We start from the raw sequence: 21545 nt of genomic DNA, 5'->3' as shown, positions 1-21545 counted from the left end.
GAGTGTAATGGAAAGCCCTGCTTAGTAAGTAAGGTTGATTTGACAATCAGTATTTCTACTGACTTGTGGTTTGCTTGACAGCATCCAACACTTACAAACTACAGGTGTGAACAAGCAGCAAATACTACAATGAAGGGCTTCTGGATGACATGATAGGCTGTTTTGTTTGTTTTTTTACTCTGTATTCCTGGGACATTTGTGTGCAACAGTGAGAGGGCCAAAACTCTAGAGGTTTTGTTGGACTTTTCACCATCAAAGACCATATAAGGGTAAAGTAACTCAGTCATCTCTGAGCCCATCTGTATGCTCAAGAAGATTACAAGAAGTACAGTTAAAATCCTTTAAGATTTACTCATGTGAAATGCTTTTTGTTGTTTTCAAAATCTATATTATTTGGGGAAAATGAAGTTGTTAGTTGTTAAAAAAGGTTCTATAATAAAATTCTTCATGTTTTGCATTCCAGAATTTTCTAAGCAGAAAACTTTAAAATAGGAAATTTCACTTTGATTTTTCTTTAAGCTAAAGAAGACAGGGACCAAAGAAATATTGCAGGCCAGAAATATTGTGCCTCTGATTTGATCCAAAAATTTGAAATCAATGAAATTTACTCTGAAGTGACATTGCTTACTAACTGAGCTCCCATTTCCATGTGGGGTGCAGTCTGCTTTCAAAGAAAACATTAAATTCAGCCTTTTCCATGTCAATTATGACATGTGAAATCTGATGTGAATCTACAGATTCTGGGATTGTGAAATTGCTGCTATGAAATTATTACATTGTGGACTACCTCTGTGAGCACAGCCAGCTGTAAGAGTTCAAAAGAGCCAGACAATCTAGGGATTATTTGATCTAGCTTCTCTGTAAGCTTATTCTATTTGAGAAATTAAATGTTCTTGAAACCTACCAAGGTGTTGATCTACCTTTTAAAACCTCAGAGATGAGGATGATTTAAGGGCATTTAGAAAATGCATACAGCTTTAAGCAAGAAAAATAAGGAAGCTGAAATCAAAAAGGAAGGAATCTAACATCAAAAAGGTGAAAAGAATTACAAGGTTTAACAAAGGATGAAGTCCTGTATCTGGGATGGAATAATATCAAGCAGCGGTACAGGCTGGGATTTGTCTGGGTCTGTTGAAAAGCACCTGGAAGTCCTGGCGGGCAGCAAGCTGCCCCTGAGCCAGCAGTATGCCCTGGCAGCACTGAAGGTAAAGACAAAAGTATAGTCAGCAGGTCGAGGGTGTAATTATTCCACCTGACTTGGCACTTGTTAGGCCACACCTGGAATACTGTGTCCAGTTTTGGTCAACCTGGACCAAGAGAGACATGAAAAAACAAGAGAGCTTCCAGCTAGTGTGCCATCGTGGTGATATGAGAGCTGGAGGAGCTTGTTCAACTCCAGAGAAAGGACGACTTGGAGAGATATAATCGCAGTCTTATAACACCTAGAGGTAGCTACAGAGATGATGAACCATCTTGATGGAGATGCACAATGACGGGACAAGAGCCAACAGGCCCACGTTGTTGCAGGCAGAATTCCATCTGGATATGAGAAAGTTGCTCGGGATTGCAATTAAACAAACACTGCCAGAGGTTGCCAAGAAGTGGTGGTCTCACCCTCCCTGGAAATATTTGACTTGTCTTGACAGGATGCTGGATAACCTAATGTCAGGCCCTGCTTTCAACAGGGGTTGGACCCACAGATCCCTGCCAGCCTAGACTGCTCCGTGACTCAGTGCTAGCTGAGGACAAAAAAAAAAGGAACTCAGAAGACAAGCCCTGGGCTGAAGAAGGGCTTTGATATGTCAGATAGCATTGACTGAAAGTAAGCCTTTGGCAGAATGGAGAAGGAAAGATGTGAGGAAATGTATTACTTTACATCTGCATACACATTGCCTGCTGGCTCCCTTTGTGGTAACTGCCTTGAGAAGCCAAAAGCGTCAGGTGTATTGCTACAGCACTGGCAGCAGGCTGGGACCAGTGCGCTTCATGTGATATGCCCCGTCTCCACAAGGACTGCTAAATAGAGGCCCACATCCTGGGGGAATATGAGCAGACAGAGACAAGAGCCAGATTTCAGCACTTAAGAGCTCCTGGCTCCACAGCAGTGAGACCCAACGCAGCATCCTCATAAAACTAAGAACTTTTAGTGAATTCGTGCAGCTCACAAATCAGCAAATTGGAACTTTAACTCCTCTAATAAATTAGAAAAGCTTAATGAGGTTTATCTGATATCTATTTTGACGGAGGAACCCAAATTACTAGTAGTGAACATAATAAGTCAATATTAGCCAGTAGAAATGGTAAAGAATAAAGTAATTCATCCTTAATTTCTTAAAAAATTGGCTTCTATTTTGGCTTTAATAATTTGTGGTAACAGAAGCATGGTAAGAATTGCATTTCAAACATCTTTTATTGTAACATTGCCACTATTTATAATTTGATTTCTTTATTTCGTGACTCTCCACATAATATACATGTATTTGATAATAAAAGGAATATTACACTAATACTTTTTGTTGCTGGAAGTTCATTTAATTGGATGTGGGGTTTGGTGTACTTCTGTTATAGAGATATTAACTTATGTAAGAAGTTTATATCTGCTCTAGACAGAGGAGTGACTTTTTTCTTAAGCAAGAAAGCAGTCATCTAAATTGGATTGTCAGCTTCTCAGGGGAATCTTCTGCTTTGTTTTCAAGACGTCTTTCTCGACAGGTGGATACTTTGTTCCAGTCAAGAGAGGAAAATACCATTACAGATCTTGTCATTGCCCGTAGTAAAACAGCATCTTCAGGGTTCTCAAATGGAACTCTGCAAAAAGAACAAATCAAATGTAAATTACCTCAATGTTTCCAAACTCATTTGGAGCTAACTTACTAAGCACACTTTGTGTAGAAAATGAAGGTAGAAGTCACGATGATACTAACAGCGAGGATTTTAAAAAATTTAATTTTGGAAGGTTTCCTTCTGTCACCAAATTTTTAAAAAGCAAAACAAAACTAGAGAAGTTCAGAATCACAGGACTCTAAGGAAAAAATATTCATGCAATAAATTATTTAAAATACATTTAAGGCAGACTTGAATTTGCTATTTTGTTTTCACTGCTTCTTTTTCATGAAAAGTATAATTGTTGTACATTTTCATGTTCTGATTCTTAGAAGTGTAAATCATAAAACTGTGTACTTTATGATTTCATAGTGATATGATATCCATTAATGCAAATGCAACTTTTATTTCAGCATGGGTCTTTTAAATAGCCACCATGTAAGTGAATCCAAAACTCTGAACACAGAACACCAAGAACTTGTGTTGTTCAGGTATCCCGCCACAGCTGCAGTCTGGGAGAGAGAAGCAGCAGACTTGCAACATCAGTTCAGAATTGACACAGGCTTCATGTTAGACCAAAAAAATTTAGACTCAGATACAGTATTAAAAACTGAATTTGTAAGAACTTATTTCACAAATGTGTAGCTGTAGTAACACATACCTAACAGAAATCATGTGACTATTCCCACTGAGTATAGCACTTTGTTAAATGCTCAGGTACCTTGTAAAGCCTAAGCATCTACGTAAGTAAGATGGAGAGGAAACTGTACACTGTATCCATGAGGACAACTAACTCCACTGAAAGCAGGAAATAATTTTTGAACGTAATTTAGGCTGATTGTAAAGAGCTGTATTCAAAGTAATTAGGTATATAAAATCAAGTTGTTAAAGGAAATCATCATGCTGTCTAAAGAAGGGAAATCGTGTCCAAAGAAGGGCAACAAAGCTGTTGAAAGGTCTAGAAGCTACAAGGCTTATGAAGAGCAGCTGAGGGAACTGGGGTTGTTTAGCCTGGAGAAGAGGAGGCTCAGGGGAGACTTTATCACGCTCTACAATTACCTTAAAGGAGGCTATAGCAAGGTGAGGATTGGGCTCTTCTCCCATGCACTAAGTGTTAAGATGAAGGGAAATGGCCTTAAGTTACAACAGGGGAGGTTTAGGTTGGCTATTAGGAGAAATTTCTTCACTGAAAGGGTTGTGAAGTATTAGAATAATCTGCCCAGGGAAGTAGTTGAGTCACCATTCATGGAGGTCTTCAAAAAACGTGTAGATGTGGTGAACTTGGCAGTACTAGGTTAAAGGTTGGACTAGACGATCTTAGCAGTCTTTTCCAACCTAAAAAATTCTATGACTGCGTGAATCTATGAATTCTATGTGTAGGCTTTTTTATTTCCTTTAATACATCTTACAAATATTTTGATGTATGAAACCAGAAAGTATAAACAAACCCAATACCTTAAGATTGTAAATATGCCTTATAAAGATAGCATTTTAAAATTTCATTGCATTAAAATGTGGCCATTATACTGCCTCAGTCTAGGCACAGAGATAACAGAAGTGAGTTTTACATTTATTTCTATGATGTTGAAATATAACATCAACTATAGACTAAAAATAATAAAAATCCTTCTACAGGTAAGTAATATTTTCCAGACTGTGTGTATTACTGGACAGCCAGCCAGGAGAAAGTTGTTAATGCCACAAGACAGAACAGCTATTCTGATGCAGTAATGCTTCAGGCACGCTTTTTCTAGCAATCAGTACTTGATCTTATAAATAAATAGCATTTTTATATACCTGGAATACCTTTCAATATTAAATTTAAAACAGCAGTGAGTAGGCTGCCATATCAGAATAATGCAGAGTTATAACTATGTTAAATACAAAAGACCAGAAACATTTTTGAAAGATTATTTTTACTGGTTTTTTCCTTCTGTTAGGGTTTATTTTATGTACAGGAAGAGGAAAATAATTAAATGTTTCTGAAATACAAAAGAAAAGGAAACAAAAAAGTATAGAAAAAAATACTTACTTATTTGTGTGATTTCCAAATTCACAATCTGTAAGAAAAAGTTCAAATTAAGACATTAATGTCTACACAGCAGTTTGATTAGCTGAGGATTACCATCCTGATCCTAAAATACTTTTTAGTTCAAATTAACTAAAAAACAGCAAAAGATTTGAAATGTGTAATATCATCTTTTATTCAATTACTGTGGAAACAAATACCTAGTTCTTTTTAAGCTTATGTAGTTGTCATATTTTATTTTCCCTAGATAAACATTTCTGTGTGTTTTTTTTTTCTTCTTTCACAGAAGACAGACAGTATTGTGTGGAAATCCAAGGTCTGTTCTGAAAGGTCCCATGATACAAGTCACAAGGTTATGGATGGTACTCACCTGCTTTCTTGTGCCAGGACCTTACACAGTCTTACAGCTGTGAATGTTTTCAGGACTCTTTAAAAATTACTTTATATGCTATTATCAGACATCATTAAAACAGTCTTAGCTTGGAAAACATAAACAGGCCTCTGCTTACAAAACTAGGCAAGATATGCAAAATTAACATCACTAGGAGGAAATAAATTCTTCAAGAGATTATTTTATAAAAGCACTAGAGGGCATCAAAACTCTATGATGTTGATCACCAAGTCAGCATAGTAGTATATTGAAATGTTTTAACTAAACAAAAGTAAAAAAAAAAAAAAAAAAAAGCAAAAACAAACAACAACAAAACATAAAGATACATATTGGAAAAAATGCTGTTTGTATCTTAAAAACAATTCTGTAACTACAGGAAGTGGCAAAAGCATATTTGTCACAATAGACGCAGGCGAAGGAATCATTTGTTGGCTGTTGCCACCAGTGCTCCTGACTTGAAGCAGTTTGGTTGAGTTCCTGATGCATTTATATTTTACTACTAAAGACAACTTTTTATCAGATGAATGTAAAGAACTTTAAAGTTGTAAAGAATGAAAATAACTTGTTTTCTTCTAATTCAAATCACTCAAATATGTATGCTCTCATTTTTTTTTATTATAAATACCTGGGGCCATCATCAGTCTTCTGGCTGGTTGAGCACCTCTGCTGCCTCCCGTGGCGGTCCCCAGCGGTGTATTTACTCTCTTTCCAAAAGCTATCGACTCCATAACACAAGACAGCTCACAGCTATAAAGATGAAATGCTGACTCCCTTTCTCTTTGTGTAACTGCTGTTAAAAGGGATATTAAAAAAAATACTATTTCTATCAACTTAAAAGTCTGGTATCAACTATGTGCATGCAGAAGGCGATTCCCATTATTTTGTACAGAGTTTTACAACAATTGCACTGTAACTGCATGATTTCACCATGATTCAGAATGGGACTGTGGAGTGATACTTCCAATGGCTCTGAAGTGAAGTCCTGTCAAATAAAATCAAGTATTTGTTTTGGATGCAGTAGGATCAGGCGTTTTAAACCAATAAACTAGAAAGCAAGTCTCTTCATTACCATTTTAATGAGACCTACTGTAGAAGTTACTAAAGACTTGGAAGCTTCTGTATGAATAGTGAAAACAAATCCTGCTTCAAAATCAGTTCAATTCCCATCCCTCAATTACAGAGAAAACTGTAGGACCACAATCCAAAGAAATGCTTCATGTTTTCTTGTTTTGCACTTTACTTAAAAAGTAACTTTACATTTTAAAGAAAGAGCTTGAGACCCTAAGTCAAATAGGGGATTTTAACTTTCATGATTTGAACTGCATGCTAATCCAGCACTTCAGATAAGAAATAGAAGTGAGCTGCAGGTTTAAAACATAACTTTGGCAGAAACATTTTGAATTCTGGGGAGTTTTTAAGTCATGGTGTCTGGGGGACTAGTTAGAAAGGAACTGCAGTAGCCATGCCTGGAGGTAACAGAAGTGTGAGCATGTGTCCTGCGTAAAGCAGACAGCCAGGACAGAGCTGTGGGAATGTTCCGCAGCCAGAACATTTTCCATTTAACACAAAAAAGGGAACATTTTATTTAACAGTACAGTCTTTGTAACGAATAGTTCACTAAACAGAAAGTCCAGGGAATGGCTTGGTACAAATTAATGCCTCAAGTCCTAAGCCAAGACTAATTACAGTATGGGTGTATTGAAGAGAGAAGTCCACGAAGTTTTATGGAAATGTTTCCAGAACTGTAAATGCCATATGTATTTTCCAGCAGGTTTACCTGCAGTCACCCCACCCTAGCCAAAAATGATTATAGTAAAATTGTCTGATGGAAGTGCTAAGCACAGGTGTAACACCAGCCCAAATATCAAAGAGACTGGAGGTACAGTTACCAGTGTACAAGATGAATGTGTAGGCAAATGGCTATGGTCAAATCCAGCAGCTCACTAACCCCTGACACATACGATGTCCCACCCGCCAGTTTTCGTTTATGACGGAGCTGTGCAACCTGCCAGCCCATGCAAAATCTTGTGGTTGCCATCTCAAGTCCTGCATCCTGTTTCTCCTAGAGACTGGGAGCAGGTTTTCAAGATGATGTTGTCATTTCTCCTCATTGTTTTTTATGAGGAAGAACTGGGGTACGAATCAACACCTCTCACAGTGCTTCCCAGTGAATCACACGGCTCTCCCAACTCCAAAGACAAAATCACGAAGCTAAGTTCCTGGCTCCACTGTCATGTTTATAGATTTATCATCTGTCTGTTCTCAAGATCATTATTTTTTCAGTAGCATTTACAGCTGTGAAAGATCTCCTGATGATTCATGAAGATTTATATTTGACAGCTTGGTCAGCATGGATCTTATCAGGAAATGTGCACGTAAGCATTTAAACTGTATAGAAACATACAGACACCTGAGAATATTATCCATATCTAAGTACACAGGATCACTTGTAAATATGTTAGTCTGAATGCATATAGAATTCATATAGAATTATAGAATATCCGGAGTGGGAAGGGACCCACAAAGATCACTGAGTCCAACTCCTGGTAGGTAGGTGTATGTAGATATACTCACGTACAGGTTCATATGCATATAAAATGTAGGTAGGTGTTTCTTAACTATGGCTTTTATCTCTTACCCCCAAATATACAGACCAACTACAGGATAAATATACATAAGTCAAATAGAAAAAGACAGAAATAAAAAATGTTTGACAAAGTAAACTGTTTATGCCATACAACTGTTTATGCCAATTGTCTATTTGCATGACAAACCTTGCACAAAATAGCTACCAGTTCATTAGATCTTTTGCTGTATCAACAAATGCATATAAAAAACTTGAAGAAATTAATTCACCTATTTTTTCCAAATGGATTAAAATCAAAAGCAACAATCTCCGTGAAAAGAGAAAAGCAATTCTTACATTTCCTGTCAAGGAGCTGTACTGAAGGAAGGAAGTGTATCACGTAAAGGCGGTAGTCTGGATCATGTGCAAGAGGGTTATGGAATAAGTCTGCAAAATATATACAAAATAAACAACACCAACACCACCAACAAAAGAACAAAAGAAAAACAACAAACTTAGCAAGATGGGAAAATTAAATAATAATAGTTGCCAAAGATTTTGTACAAAATAGTATTAATTCAAATTATTTTTATAGTAGGTAAATAAAGCAGTTTCTTTACACAGACAAAATTACTCAGCTGAGCACAGACTGCAAGAAGTGGCTTATTGCACAGGATGCAAAATACCACAGGCAAGAACCAAATAAAGGTGCCATTATGCACGATGAGCCTTTGAAGCTTTTTTGTGTTTTTTACAACTTACAGACAAAACCACTAAGTACTTGCCTTTGATTTTATTGTGTATTGTTAGGTGATGCCTATTTTAAATTGTAGTAGTCTTTTAGGTGTGATGGCTTAAAGATAAGACAAAATTTGAAGGGGGGGAGAGAGTTAATTGCAAAAAGATGAGCTTCAGGACTCCAAAGGCTTTGTCAGAGCTGATATAAAGTTATATTGCATCTCGGAGATGCAATATAAAATGTAGACACTCCGTTTTCTGATGTACCAATGGAAGACTAGTTTTTGAAAACTCAGAAACCTAAAGACTAAAATGTTTAAAAGGGCCTAAGCTCCTGGAACCTGGATGCCACCAACTTTCATAACTTTCATTAAGAGGCGAGGCCCTAAGCTTCAAAAGCCCATTAGCAACTTGACTAAAATTGCACCACAGAGGCAGGTAATCAGCCCTGTGCTGCTGCTTTGTACAGATGTAGAACATTCGCCTAGCTTACATGCCAGATTTGGTTTGGTTCATGCAAATGATATCTGAGGTTGATTAAAGCAGAAATTGGCTCATTCCCAAATCAGAAAACAGGAAAAAAAAAAAAAAAAGTGTTTTGTTTGTTTGTTTTCAAAATTAAAAACATAATAATGCTGCATTCTCCTTAACAAATACTGTTCTACTTGGACAGTAAAGTAAAAATAATCAGAAGGTTTCTACCTTAAGATCAGAGCAGGCAAAAAAAAACTTTTAAAGTTAATAATTTTGACAACTTCTACACTGTTCTGTTGGAGGAGAGGCTGTGGCTAATATTCATTATAGGGCAAAAAATCCTCTCATTTATGTAATTTCTGCATGTAGGGAAAGGTGGCATTACAGACACAAATAAGGGTTCTGATATTTCAGGGACACTAAAGGAAGAAAGAAATCTGGAAATATTCTACACAGCTTTGAGAACAGGTGTCATTTTTTATTCTTCAGGATGGTTTGACTGCCAAAGAGGGCTCTGTGTTTGATGGTACTGCCCGACTGTTTTGAGGGCTCAGTCTGTCTGGAAAAAGGAATTGACATCTTTTATGCAGAAAATGTCTGTTCATGTATAGAGAGAAGAAATTAAAATTTTTAATTCTTTAATGACTTTTCAACAAAATCACTGTATATAGAAGTAGTAAAAAAGCCACAAGGTGGCAGCAAAAGAAAGTTACATTTTTATTGAACACAGTAGTGCGCAGCCATTTTTTCTAGGTGGTGTTAATTTGAAATAACATTAGGTAGATGTCTGGTAAGTCTGATTTTGAGTCAAGACAATATGTGATAGCATTCCAGACAGAAAAATGGTTCAGAAATTTCTCTAAAAGCTAGTAAGTTTTGTGTTTCAAGCAGTACTGGAATGGAATGGCAATTCAAGAGAGATTTTCCAAGACACAAAGAGGGGTTGATACTGAGTCCTTCTGAATCTGGATGCTACTCAGAGCACATCCCTCCTCCCCAGTACTGACTGGTGGGGTTTTTTTATACTATACAAATTTTTCTGCTGCTTGTTCTTAAAATAAATCCAGCCATTGTATGGATCAAGATGGTCTTATTTTACAAAACATCTGGGATCAATTTTAGGCTCTGCTATCTACTTTCCAGTCAAAGTCATGTAGTTTTCATTCTACGAATTAGGGATAATACTTTCTTCCTCCATAGTTTTGTCTGTTTTCTCAACTGAGACTGTAGGAAAACAGTGTGCCTGTCCCACACGGGGCAGAAAGGAACTATTGTGGTAGAAACACAGTGAAGAACAAAACAAGTTTTCTGAGGACTGGCAGCAAGATGTTATCAGTTGTGGATAATAAATCAGCTGAGGCAATTTACAGAGTACATAACAAAAATCTTGGATTCCAAAGCAGAGATGGGAGCACAAGGTGAGCCCATAAAGAATCCCTCTGTATCTCCCAAAAGGCTGCAGTTTTGAACAACCTATCCAGTAAATCTTTAGAAGCTGACTTTCTTCCCTAACTGTGTGATGAAGAATGCTGTTATGCTTCAACTCCATTGCAGTGCAGTGGCTAAAAATCACGAGAGCCTTAAGAAAGAGAAATGCAACATTCTGGTAGCTCAATGTTGCTTCTGAAGTGCCCAATAATAGCGTATTAGACTGCCCCATTTTAACAATTCTAATGTCCACCAGTGCTACACAATAATTAAATATTAATTTTCCGGAAGTTCTATTGAAGGTTTGCAAGTTGTTTTACTTTTTTATCAAATTGTCCAGCTAATAAATAAACAAACAAACAAATAAATAAATCTAAAAAAGATCTACCTCACAACAGCGAGAACCTTCCGATTTCCAAAACAGTTTTTATTTTATAAAGCTGAATATGGGCACAGGCCTTTTGAAAGATACACAGCCCAAATGCGGCACCCATCTCACGTTTCTGAACTCTGCAGACAGGCAGATAAATGCTACAGTAATACGATATGTAGGATATCACTTTCAAAATTTATTTTGTTCATTTATTGCTGTCATTTACTTCAAATACATGTATGATAATGTATTTTATTAAACTAATGTAGTACTGTTAATCTGAGAACTCAGTACTATCTAATTTATTTGAAGCAAAGGCACTGAAAAATTTTTGAAAGCTTAGCAAGGAATGACTGTAAAGCAGATTATTAAGTTTCTTCCAATGGTTTGCATTTACTCTCATATCTTTGAACTGAATAACATTTTAATCAGGGCAGACCAGCTTACTCTATGTATTCTGTTTGATAGTACTTTTAAATAATTGTTTTTCCATAGCAGTGACCAGTTCAATATCCATCCAGTTTTCATGGCGTCTTTGTGACTGCCACTCGTAATAACTCAGCAGTACTTTAACTATTTCTCTTTATTTCCCATAGACAACTGCAAAAAGCACAACAAACTCGCTGTGCTTTATGAAGCAACATATTAATTGGCAGAGCTATAACATTAAATTCAACTGACAGCACCATTCATACATAGGATGTCTGTCCAGACTTTGCCTAATCACTTCAAACAACTGCATTCTTACATGGACTATTTTTTCAGTTTTGCCCATAACAAAAAAAAATAATGATTTTGCTGGCATGTTGTCTTCCTAAACACTTGATTTGTTTGTGAATTTTAGACCAACATTAAGTTCAATTAAAAGTATAATTTTCAAGCCATTTTTCCTTTCCTGCAGTCAAAAATTCAATTTTTGAATACATAAAGAGGTATGGTTTGATGACGCTCGCCTCCATTAACTGTGATAAGACATGAAACTAATTTCCTGTTTTCTCAAAGTACTGAGAGTTTGGCATGTCCAAAGACAACATTCATTTAGGAACCATGAAAAAAAAAACAACTGTTTACATTCACATTTTCAACAGGTTAATAGCATATAATCCTACTTCCCTGAAGGCTACTCCTTAGAGTGTAACTCAGTAGTGACAGCACTGTCTTGTATCATTTAATTTCAAATTTCAGATCCTATGCAACTTTTATTTCCAATCGGTACACGAAAAATTATACCACAGATACTATTATACTTAATATCTAAATACTAATATCTTAGACTCTGGAAATCCACAGATTTACCAAAAAGATGTAGAATATAAGTTATCCAAGCAATGTAATTAACAAGACAGGAATTTGGGTTCTATAACCTTCCTCACACTCGCAACAGCAATAACATCAGTTTCTCATCTCCCTTCACCTCCATGAGCAGTGTACTCCCACGTTCCCTTACAAACTGCTTTGACTGCCTCCACACTACTCATCCCGGAGACTGGCTAGCCAACAGCCAAAAGCAGTTAACTTTTGAACTCACTGAGCATTTTTTTCTGTAGTAGCAGTACTCTGTGGAATTGTCATGCTTTACAGATCTCTTTCTTCGGTCACATTTGGTTGAAATTGATAATTAGCTTCAAAAGCTATTAGCAAATGATGCAGAAACAGACAAGAAACATCATACACTAAAAAACTACTACTAGTGTTCTGCAAAATAGAAATAAGGTATTACTTAGGGTCTGCAGGCTTATTATTCCTTTTAATTCCTTCACTGTTTTGCCAAGTTGTTTTAACTGGTTGTTATGAAGCAACAGAATCTGTAGTGCACACAAGTGTTTCAGAGCACCTGAAATGAAATGAAATGAAATGAAATGAAATGAAATTAAATTAAAAATAAATATTTTCAACATATTTCATTGTATTTATTAAATAATTATTTTATGTTGCACACTATATTTGACATTCTAGTTGTCCACCTAGGTCTGCATATTTATAACACCTTGCATGAGAATAGAAAAAAAAAAGAGGAAAAAAAAAAACACACTATCAGAGATTTCAATATCTCCTCTGTCTTTCTAGTCACATCATTTAAACATATGCCTCACTGCTTTTGGTTTTTTTTGCTCCAGTTCTTTCCATTTGTCTCCATCACTCTTGCCTCAACAAATCAACATCAACTACCTTCTTCCTCCCTTCCTGTATCCCTTCCTTCCTCCTATGTCCCAGTGATCTTTGATTAATTCCTCTTCACTTCCTTTTATCCTTAGCTAATATTACATTTGCCTTGCAAGCAATGCATTGCATATGCCGTAGGAAATAGTTCAAGTTATTATAAATGTATTTAAAAAGTTATTCCAAATAACCGTTGTTGCTGACACAGACTATATATTCACATCGTCACACCACATCAGGTTTAGACATCTCAGGTTTAGCACATACGTTGGTATCTACTGTAATGTCTCTCATGTCTGAATGTTTCTTTCAAACATTCACTTTTCTCAAAATCTCACAAGAACTAATCAACATAATTTATTATCTGAACAGTTTATAGGGACTGAGAAGAGTAAAATATTAGCATTTAGAACACCTAAAATACACAGGTTTATTAATATGTTTTGGGCTTTTCATTCAGAAATTCACTGGTCTGAAATAGATACTTTAATCTACACTAGCAAGCAAAATTTAAATAGATGGATAGGATAAAGTTTGAATTTTAGAATAAAACGGTTTTGCAGTAACATTGCAAAATACTTCTGATTGTAAATATAACTGCATCATAAAGAAACTGCAGAACCTTAACCTGCATTAGAAGTGGGACATCTCGTTAATTTATTGTTCTTTCATTTTCATGCTAAGTCCGTTAGCACTGCAATCAGTTTTTCATCACGTAAACATAAATGGCTTCCAGAAGGTTCTATCAGCTTATGCAGTGCCTGGGCAGCAAGAGGACTACAAATCATCAGATGTAAAAAGAACTTTGCATATCCATCTTGAATATAAAATATGGTCATGCTAGATCAAAAATATTTTACAATTGCCTGACATTAAAGTGAATGATATTTCATTCCCTTAGACCAGCACAAACTTGATATTGGCTATTAGTTACAGCCACTCAAGTACATTGGAAGAAAATAATTAACATTTACCCATACATGGGAGCTTTCAACCATTAAGTTACTGGCTGTAGTCCACTGTTACAAATTCGAATGCCAATACATAGAACCGAAGGTATAGATTTCTGTCCAATAATCTGAAAAGGGAAGATTTGTACCTGATATATCTGTGATTTCATTGTCGTTGAGATATAGTTCAGTCAAGCAGTAGTTTTTCTTCAAGAAAGTTAAATCTTGGATCTGAAATTAGAGTTAGGAAAACTTCTATATGTCAGTCTGAATTTAACTTTGGAGAAGTATAAACACAGCCTATCTGAAAACTGGCATACTCTAGAAGTTTTTAGTGATCAGTCTTGACTTGAGTGCGAGGTAAAGTATATACAATGGGGTAGCAAGCTGACCATTGTAACAGCATTCTGAAACTAAAATCATATTCTTCACAATGATTATTGTACCATGCGTAGTGTAGGGCCTACACTACTGAAGGGAGACCTCAACACAGTCTACAACTTCCTCACGAGGGGCAGTGGAGAGGCAGGTGACCTATTCTCTGTAAACACCAGTGATAGGACCCACGGAAATGGTATTAAGCTGAGACAGGGAAAGTTTAGGCTGGACATCAGGAAAAGGTTCTTCACCGAGAGGGTGGTTGCACACTGGAACAGGCTCCCCAGGGACGTAGTCACTGCACCAAGCCTGTCTGAATTTAAGAAGCGTTTGGAATGTGTACTTAGTCACATGGTCTAAACTTTTGGGTAGACCTGTGCAGTGCCAGGAGTTGGATTTGATGATCCTTATGGGTCCCTTCCAACTCGGGATATTCTATGATTGTATGATACTATGATACACATACCTATTGTATATAGCAGCACTTCTCTACCTTTGACAAGTTTGTTTTAAGATCATCTTAAATTTACTTTTTGTGATGAAATTGTTGTAATGTGTTCTTAAAGGAAATTTAAAAAGTTTTTAGCTCTTTGAAGATCAGAAAAATGTGTTTCACCTATTATCTGAAGTCTTCTCAGAACAGCCATTTAGTGGCTTCTCCACAGTTTATACAGAAAATATTTTTTTTTCCACAAGTTATGCAGAACATTGAATGAATGATTTTTGTTACAGCATAAGTAGGAAAGTAAGACCTATGCAAAAATCAGATTTATTTATCTTTTACTGATCAACCAGTTCAGCTCTGCTTAGTCATCAGGCCATTTCTCCTTATTCTTTAGTGCCCTTTAGAAGTAAAAGGGAAAGCCTTATACCTGTGGGTTTAGTTCAACCTTTTCACATATCCATATTTTTGCTTTTTTTGAAAACAGTTGGATAACCACAGGTCTTTCAACGAAGTCTACATAACATGCTATATAATTGATGTTAGCCTGGGGCAGCAGATATACATACACTCCTAAATTACATGGAATGCTTTTTTTTTTTTTTTCCTGCTGCTCACAGAGCTACTTATTTACCTGAGCAAGCACTTACGGTGCTTTAAGAACTTGCACCCTTTGTAAAAATCATGTAAACTACTATAAAATAATAAATTTAAAAGCAGGCTCCAGCCTTTTTTTTTTTTTTTTTTTTTAATTACCAGTGGCTAATGAGGAAGGTTGAATATGTATTTGGAGATTTCTAAATGAGATAATTCTAGACTTGGCTGAAAAATGTAGTGTCTGGGGATTTTTACAGAGCATTGTCTTAGAACTCGTACTTATAATTGCTATGATCTGGATTTGCACAGATGGAGAAAGTATGGCTCATAGTCTGAATAACTGTCTTAGGACCATATAACAGAATTTACGGTGGCTCATTGTCAAACTCTAGTCACTCGCCCAGCAAAGTCTCTTAATTCAAACACGTTTAGATGACATTACAGCCTGCATAATGACAGAAGACATTGCATCCATCTTAGCATGGCAGTGCTACTTGTTGTATGCAGGTGGGAGCAAATTTGAAAGGGTTTTATGTCACTCATGTGCGTGACAGCAGAAAGGAGTCTCACCTCAGCTGCCAGCCTGCAAGGAAACAAGCCAGGCATGTCTGGAAGGGCACAATGAAGGACCTATGCATTTCCTGCAGTCCGCTCCTTTCCTGAAGAACTAGAAAAACCCTAAGTTTCTTTAAGAATACCTTAAAGTCAGTCTGTTCCAAAAGCTGCCCATTGTGGTGGGCAGAGAACACTTGCTATGAGCTACACTGGAAAATGCTCTCCTAGGCTTCAGGTATCAGTATGGTATCAAGCAACTTTTCCAATAACATAGTTCTAAGTGTACCTAATCCGTCTTTTTATTGCTAAGACATTAGCACAAAAACTCAGCTCCTTGAATTCATGGAATTTATAAATGAGATATGTAAAAAAAAAAAATCAGCTTATACTCTAATGTAAAACAATGGTTTCTTCAAAACTGTCTTATATAAATCAGTTAAATTTGCTAGATACTACAATCATATTTTATGTTAGGAAAACCGTGATGAAATAAACAGGGAATGTTAATGCATTGTTCTGCTTTTTAAAGGTATGCTTTATTACCTTATTGTTGTTAATCCACAAGTACCTCAACCTATGAAAGCGTGATAGACTTGGAATACTTCTTAGTCCTCTGGTGGAAGAAAATAAAGTAACAAATTTCTTAATATTCATTGTGCTTACTGACTTTAAAAAAAAAAAAAAAAAAAAAAAAAGGTTAAGTTTTTTATAAATAATATTATGCAAACACTAAAAAGCAACAATTCTCTAGAAATTATAGCAGGGAAAGACACACAGAGCAAAAATGAGAAACAATGTATGCATTATAAACACCTGAAAGCATAACAAAGCAGCAGGTGGTAAAGAAATTGGAACAAACTCAGTTATAAATTATTTTTCCATAACAGCATTTATTTTCCAAGGAGTATGAGTCTCATCTACTTTGCAGCTTGTTAAAATTCTCTTCAGAACATAGGAGGAGGATTTTTGCATCCTAGAGGGCAACAAATGTAAAAAGAGAGCTGTCTTAGGTACAACACAGATTCTCCAACCACAGTGCCAGAGATGCAAGACACTTAGCACATCACTGTACATTTCTTATTTTTTGTATTAATGCACACTGTGAAATCTTTTCTCTTTTTTTCACCCCTTTACTCTGCTGTATAAACTTTCGTATTTCCTCATACTCATTAGCAGTCTTGTTTTACATGAAACTGCATGTTCACTGAAGCTGGTAGTCTCTGCTTGTAGGGGGGTTTGGTTAATTGTATGTAGCACGTTGAAGCTGAGCTTGCTAGTGTACTATAAGTAATAAATTACCTACTACCCAGAGAATACGGGTGAGCTGCTGAGTAATTTCACTAATTGTTGCTGGGTTTTGTTGTTTTAAATAAATATTATTGATTTCCTGTCAAATAATTATAGATGATGTTTACAATTTTAATTGACATAATAAAACTTTGTGTTGATTTGAATATCTTGCAGCACCAGGGTAAGTGTTTCAGAAAGAATTAATAGCATTGGAAAGAATTAACCTCACATTAGCAGCCTAACTCAATCAGCTTGTGTTCCAGCTATGAAACCTAGTCTCTTTTCCCATGTGTTTTTTTTTTTCCAACAAACCCACCACATACAGAGGAGGAGTGGACACTTTTTCTGATCTTGTTTTTGAAAAAAAGTCAAGAGCAAACCCCACACAGTCCATCTGCTGTAATTTTATTCTCCTGTATTTCTGACAATCAGATTATTCCATGCTGATCGCATATTTATGTGTTTATTTTATTGTCACAAGCAAGTACATTACTGTAAGTACTAAAGATAATCGCTTGAATGCTGACGGGACATCCAGAGCTCTTACAGAACTATTTTCTATTTTTTCTGTATAGCTTTACCTGTACACCCCTGAACTACTTTTCAGATAGCAAAGCCCAAATCTCCTCATATTCTTTGTCATTGAATTTCTACACTTAGTTTACAGATTTACATTTTCATTGGCTTTACTCCTCTCTTTTAACAGCCTCATCTCTACTATATCCAAGCCTTGATCTGTGGGTTTTTTGTGTGTGTGTGTGTGTGCTTTTTTTTTTTTTTTTTTTTTTCCTGGTATTAAGGCATTTAATTTGCCCCAGGTAGAGTTTAATTCCTCTAAAGGAGCCTGTCCCTTTCTGTATGCCTTCCAGACTTTGTATGTCTCTTACAAACTGATACTTTCTGGCCTCCAGCCCTCTACTCCTACCTACTGCTAAGTTAATCAGTTTTCTTAGGATGACAGCTTTCAGTGTTGAAAAGTAAATTTTTTCATGTCCCTTTAACAGCAGTGGTTTAAAAACACAATTTTGTTCCCTCTAGTTTGATTGACTTTCATTATTATTTTTTAATTTTCTTCGTACTTTAGCCAACAGAAATATATGTCAAATCAACAGTTAAGGAGGCATGATCTGATACTGAGATTGGCTGAGATTCAAGGTTTATATAAATTGGTATAGAATAAAAGGAAATAGGTTCTCTCCAATCATCAAAGAAGCCAGCTACAGAAGTGATCTGTCTTCCCATTAAACCATTTTGAGAAAGATGATGGTTTAAAGACAGATCACTTCTGTATCTGCCATCTGGTAATTTCTTTTTATTCATTTTTTTATTCCACACACAAAAAAGTATTTCAAAGCCAATGAGGGCATATATTTAAGTACTTAACATCAGAAAATGTGCTTCTTAAGATTGTATATATATATAGTCTTAATATTTTACACATATGCATTAGAATAATTTTATCATATTGTTTAAAAAATACATGGATGCATCTTGTACATTTCTATTTAAATTTCTTCCTTACTTGGATTTTCTGTGTTTTCTTCTTTCTATAATAAAGTTAATAAAGATTATAATAATTTAACAGTAACATATTTTCTTTTCACAGAGCATCAAATTCTTTCATGGTGTAAATCGAGAGATGTGCTAAGGAATTTAGACATGCCAGTGGACACATGGAGACTTTCAAGGGCACTTAATTTCCACTTAAATCACTGAAATCCTGTAACACTTTTTTTTTATTCATAAAACCTGGAGACTTTTAAAACCTTGTCCCTGAATTATTCAACTACATTAGTTCTTTACATATGATATCAACAATACAAACACTAGACACAGTTGTGAGGCTGCAGACAGGTATGCAACAGTTGGAATTGTGCCCTGGCCAGAAATTCAAAGTATGCTTTTCAAAAACTTTGAAGTATGTCCTGTCATGTATCCATCTCTCTACAGTAGCCTCTCAGCATGTTCATCCTACAGCATATCACTCTATCAACCTAGATCACCCACAGGTTCGTGAAAGCTTTGCCTTCCTTCACTTTGCATGGTTTATTCTCCTCACCTGCCCTATCTCTTAAGCTGCTTCATAAAGTTCACTGAGGAGATCATTTCTCTGATCAGTGCTGTCAGCTCCAAACAAGTGTTCTCGTGCTCACTTCATGTTGCCCTGCCCTCCTTTCAATTCTTAATGGTAGTGATGCACAGGTAATTTCAAAGGTGCTACCAATGAGTTTTGCTATTGCAACAACAGATTTCTTCAGGGAGGTCAGAAATTTGGCAGTTCTCAGACTGGGCAGGTCCTGTGTTTTTGCGTTTGCTTTCTTGACTGTCTTTCACCCAGCTTTACAAGCTAGTTAGAACAGGTAGAGATCAGCCCATTAAGCTTCATGTCTGTTCCCTTGGTAGAAGTTCACGCAAAACTCTATGAACTTACCGACCCTCAAGCAATGCTGGGTTGCTAGAGGACTGTGTGTCTAGGGCTGAGGCATTTAACTACTTCATTGGGAATGCAGTTCTGTTATCTACATCCATATATATCTACACCATTTCTTCTTGCACAACATGTATGGACTAGGTATAAATATGATTTACTGAGAATTCACATATAAATGATGTTCAGAGATGGAAAGAGCTACGAAAGGTTACCATTTACCATGTGCTCCATTTTTAGTAAAAGCTGAAAAAACATTTTACTTACTGTCCAGCCAGATACAATACTAAGACATCGATATTCCGCTTAAAGCCACAGATCTTCAGCTGTTTTTCTACTGCCTGACAGTACACAATACATTTGTCAGCAAAAGATACTGCATAATTAATTACATTATAACATATATATTCAGTGTCTAAATTAATACATATGCCAAAATTAATGTATGAATCACAGCACCTCGCAAACTACAGCATAGTCTAAGGCAGATAAAGAGATATCAAATTGGCAGTTTCTATTTTTAATTGATAAAAAATACATCAACAGTTATGTTACTCCAGTTTTCTATAGAGACCCACAGCTCATAGATGTATGAAAACAGAGGTCGGCTGGAGAACGGGCTTCTCAACTCATGTCAGCCAAAACAGTACAGGTGTTCAACATGAGAACAGCTTACCTTGCAATGAATATGCAAATTTATTTTACACACATGACTTTTTAAAATTATCTGGGGGGTTGGAACTGGCTGATCCTTAAGGTCCCTTCCAACCTGAGCTATTCTATGATTCTACACATCCAGAAAACTCTACATGTATATTTAATTTTGAAAAATGTAGGCACAAATATCATTTTCAGAATATAGTGCTTATGTGCCATAATTTGTAAAAGCAATCCTAGTAGCATGAGTATTATGGATCTCAAATTCTAGCAGCTGATAAAAAGCAACATACCAGTAAAACATTTAACGGCTTTAGTAAATGCCCAATGTCCTTTAATATCACTCTTGCCTCTAACATGAAATTGCAAATTGGACTTTGCAAACTTGGAAGTACTGATGCGTATGGTTAGAGCAGCCTGTATTAGGCGCTCAATGAGTTTTGGAGCATGCTCTGGGGTCATTGGGTTGACATAAAGTAACTTTGGATTCACTTGCAAATGGGCTGAAGCTGTGGTGCTTTCCCAGTGGGGCAAGCACAGAGCTAGTGGGACCCGTAGGGTGCACCAGCCTTTTACTCAGCACAGCTGGTGGCTGGACATAGTTGCCACTTCTCCAGGAACTTGATACAGCTCCCAGCTGTCAGGTAGGAGAAAATGCTGTCCAAATGGCCCACAACATCCGCAGACAGAAAAAGAAAAGCTGCTGGGAGCACAGCAGCTGTACCACATCCCCCCAAAGAAACGCCTGTCCCTGGGGATTTGCAGCAGGGGCCAGCTGCCAGGCACGCAGCCAGGAACCACGCACCTACTTCGGACCAGAAAACCCAGAGGAGGCTTTCAACCCCTGTGCACGGGAAGAAAGGGAAGCGCCCTGCGCCTGCCATTCCTCCGGACCCGGCACTTGCCACTTCCCCACCTCCTCCGCGCCCCGAGTTCCTCGTCAGGCGGCCCCGCCGAGAGGCGGGAAGGGGCTCACCTGCCCGCCGCCGGCCGCCGCCATTTTAGGGCGGCGCTCGCTCCTAGGCGACCGGGGCGCGGCAGGGCGGGCAGCCGCGGGGAGGGGGTGGCTGTGGGGCTGTGAGGACTGGGAGCCCTGCGGGAGGCCTCGGGGCCGCAAAGTCTGAGGGAGATCGGGGAGTGCTGCTCTGCCTCTGTGAGATCTCCTCCAGGAGATTTCCTGGGCACTATTCTGTTATAATCCCGGAAAAAAATGGGCTCTTTTCCTAACTACCTTCCTATTTACTTTAAATGCAGACCCTACATACA

The 21545-nt window shown here is 37.0% G+C and overlaps 1 protein-coding gene across 1 annotated transcript; it reads right to left on the bottom strand.

The window, feature by feature from the left end:
- Positions 1-2459: 2459 nt before the first annotated feature.
- On the bottom strand, positions 2460-21281 carry LRRC72 (leucine rich repeat containing 72). The gene is made up of 9 exons (XM_032182669.1): positions 21256-21281; positions 19890-19963; positions 16448-16517; positions 14082-14163; positions 12543-12656; positions 8167-8256; positions 5869-6033; positions 4856-4883; positions 2460-2808 (listed from the first exon to the last, which is right to left on the bottom strand). The coding sequence occupies exons 1-9, from the start codon at positions 21277-21279 to the stop codon at positions 2643-2645; spliced, it is 813 nt and encodes a 270-aa protein (XP_032038560.1). The 5' UTR covers positions 21280-21281; the 3' UTR covers positions 2460-2642.
- Between the last annotated feature and the right edge of the window lie 264 nt (positions 21282-21545).

Source organism: Aythya fuligula, chromosome 2, assembly GCF_009819795.1.
Source record: "Aythya fuligula isolate bAytFul2 chromosome 2, bAytFul2.pri, whole genome shotgun sequence".
NCBI lineage: Eukaryota > Metazoa > Chordata > Aves > Anseriformes > Anatidae > Aythya > Aythya fuligula.
Note: the sequence above shows the minus strand (reverse complement) of the source record. Positions and strands in the feature narration are given on the sequence as shown.

Coding starts and splice junctions, on each gene's coding strand:
- LRRC72 (XM_032182669.1), bottom strand. CDS start 21,279: ATGGCGGCGGCCGGCGGCGGGCAG. Junction 6,034..8,166: donor ACAGCTCCTTGACAGGAAAT/GTAAGAATTGCT, acceptor CCCTTTTAACAG/CAGTTACACAAAGAGAAAGG. Junction 4,884..5,868: donor AAGACTGATGATGGCCCCAG/GTATTTATAATA, acceptor TTTTTCTTACAG/ATTGTGAATTTGGAAATCAC.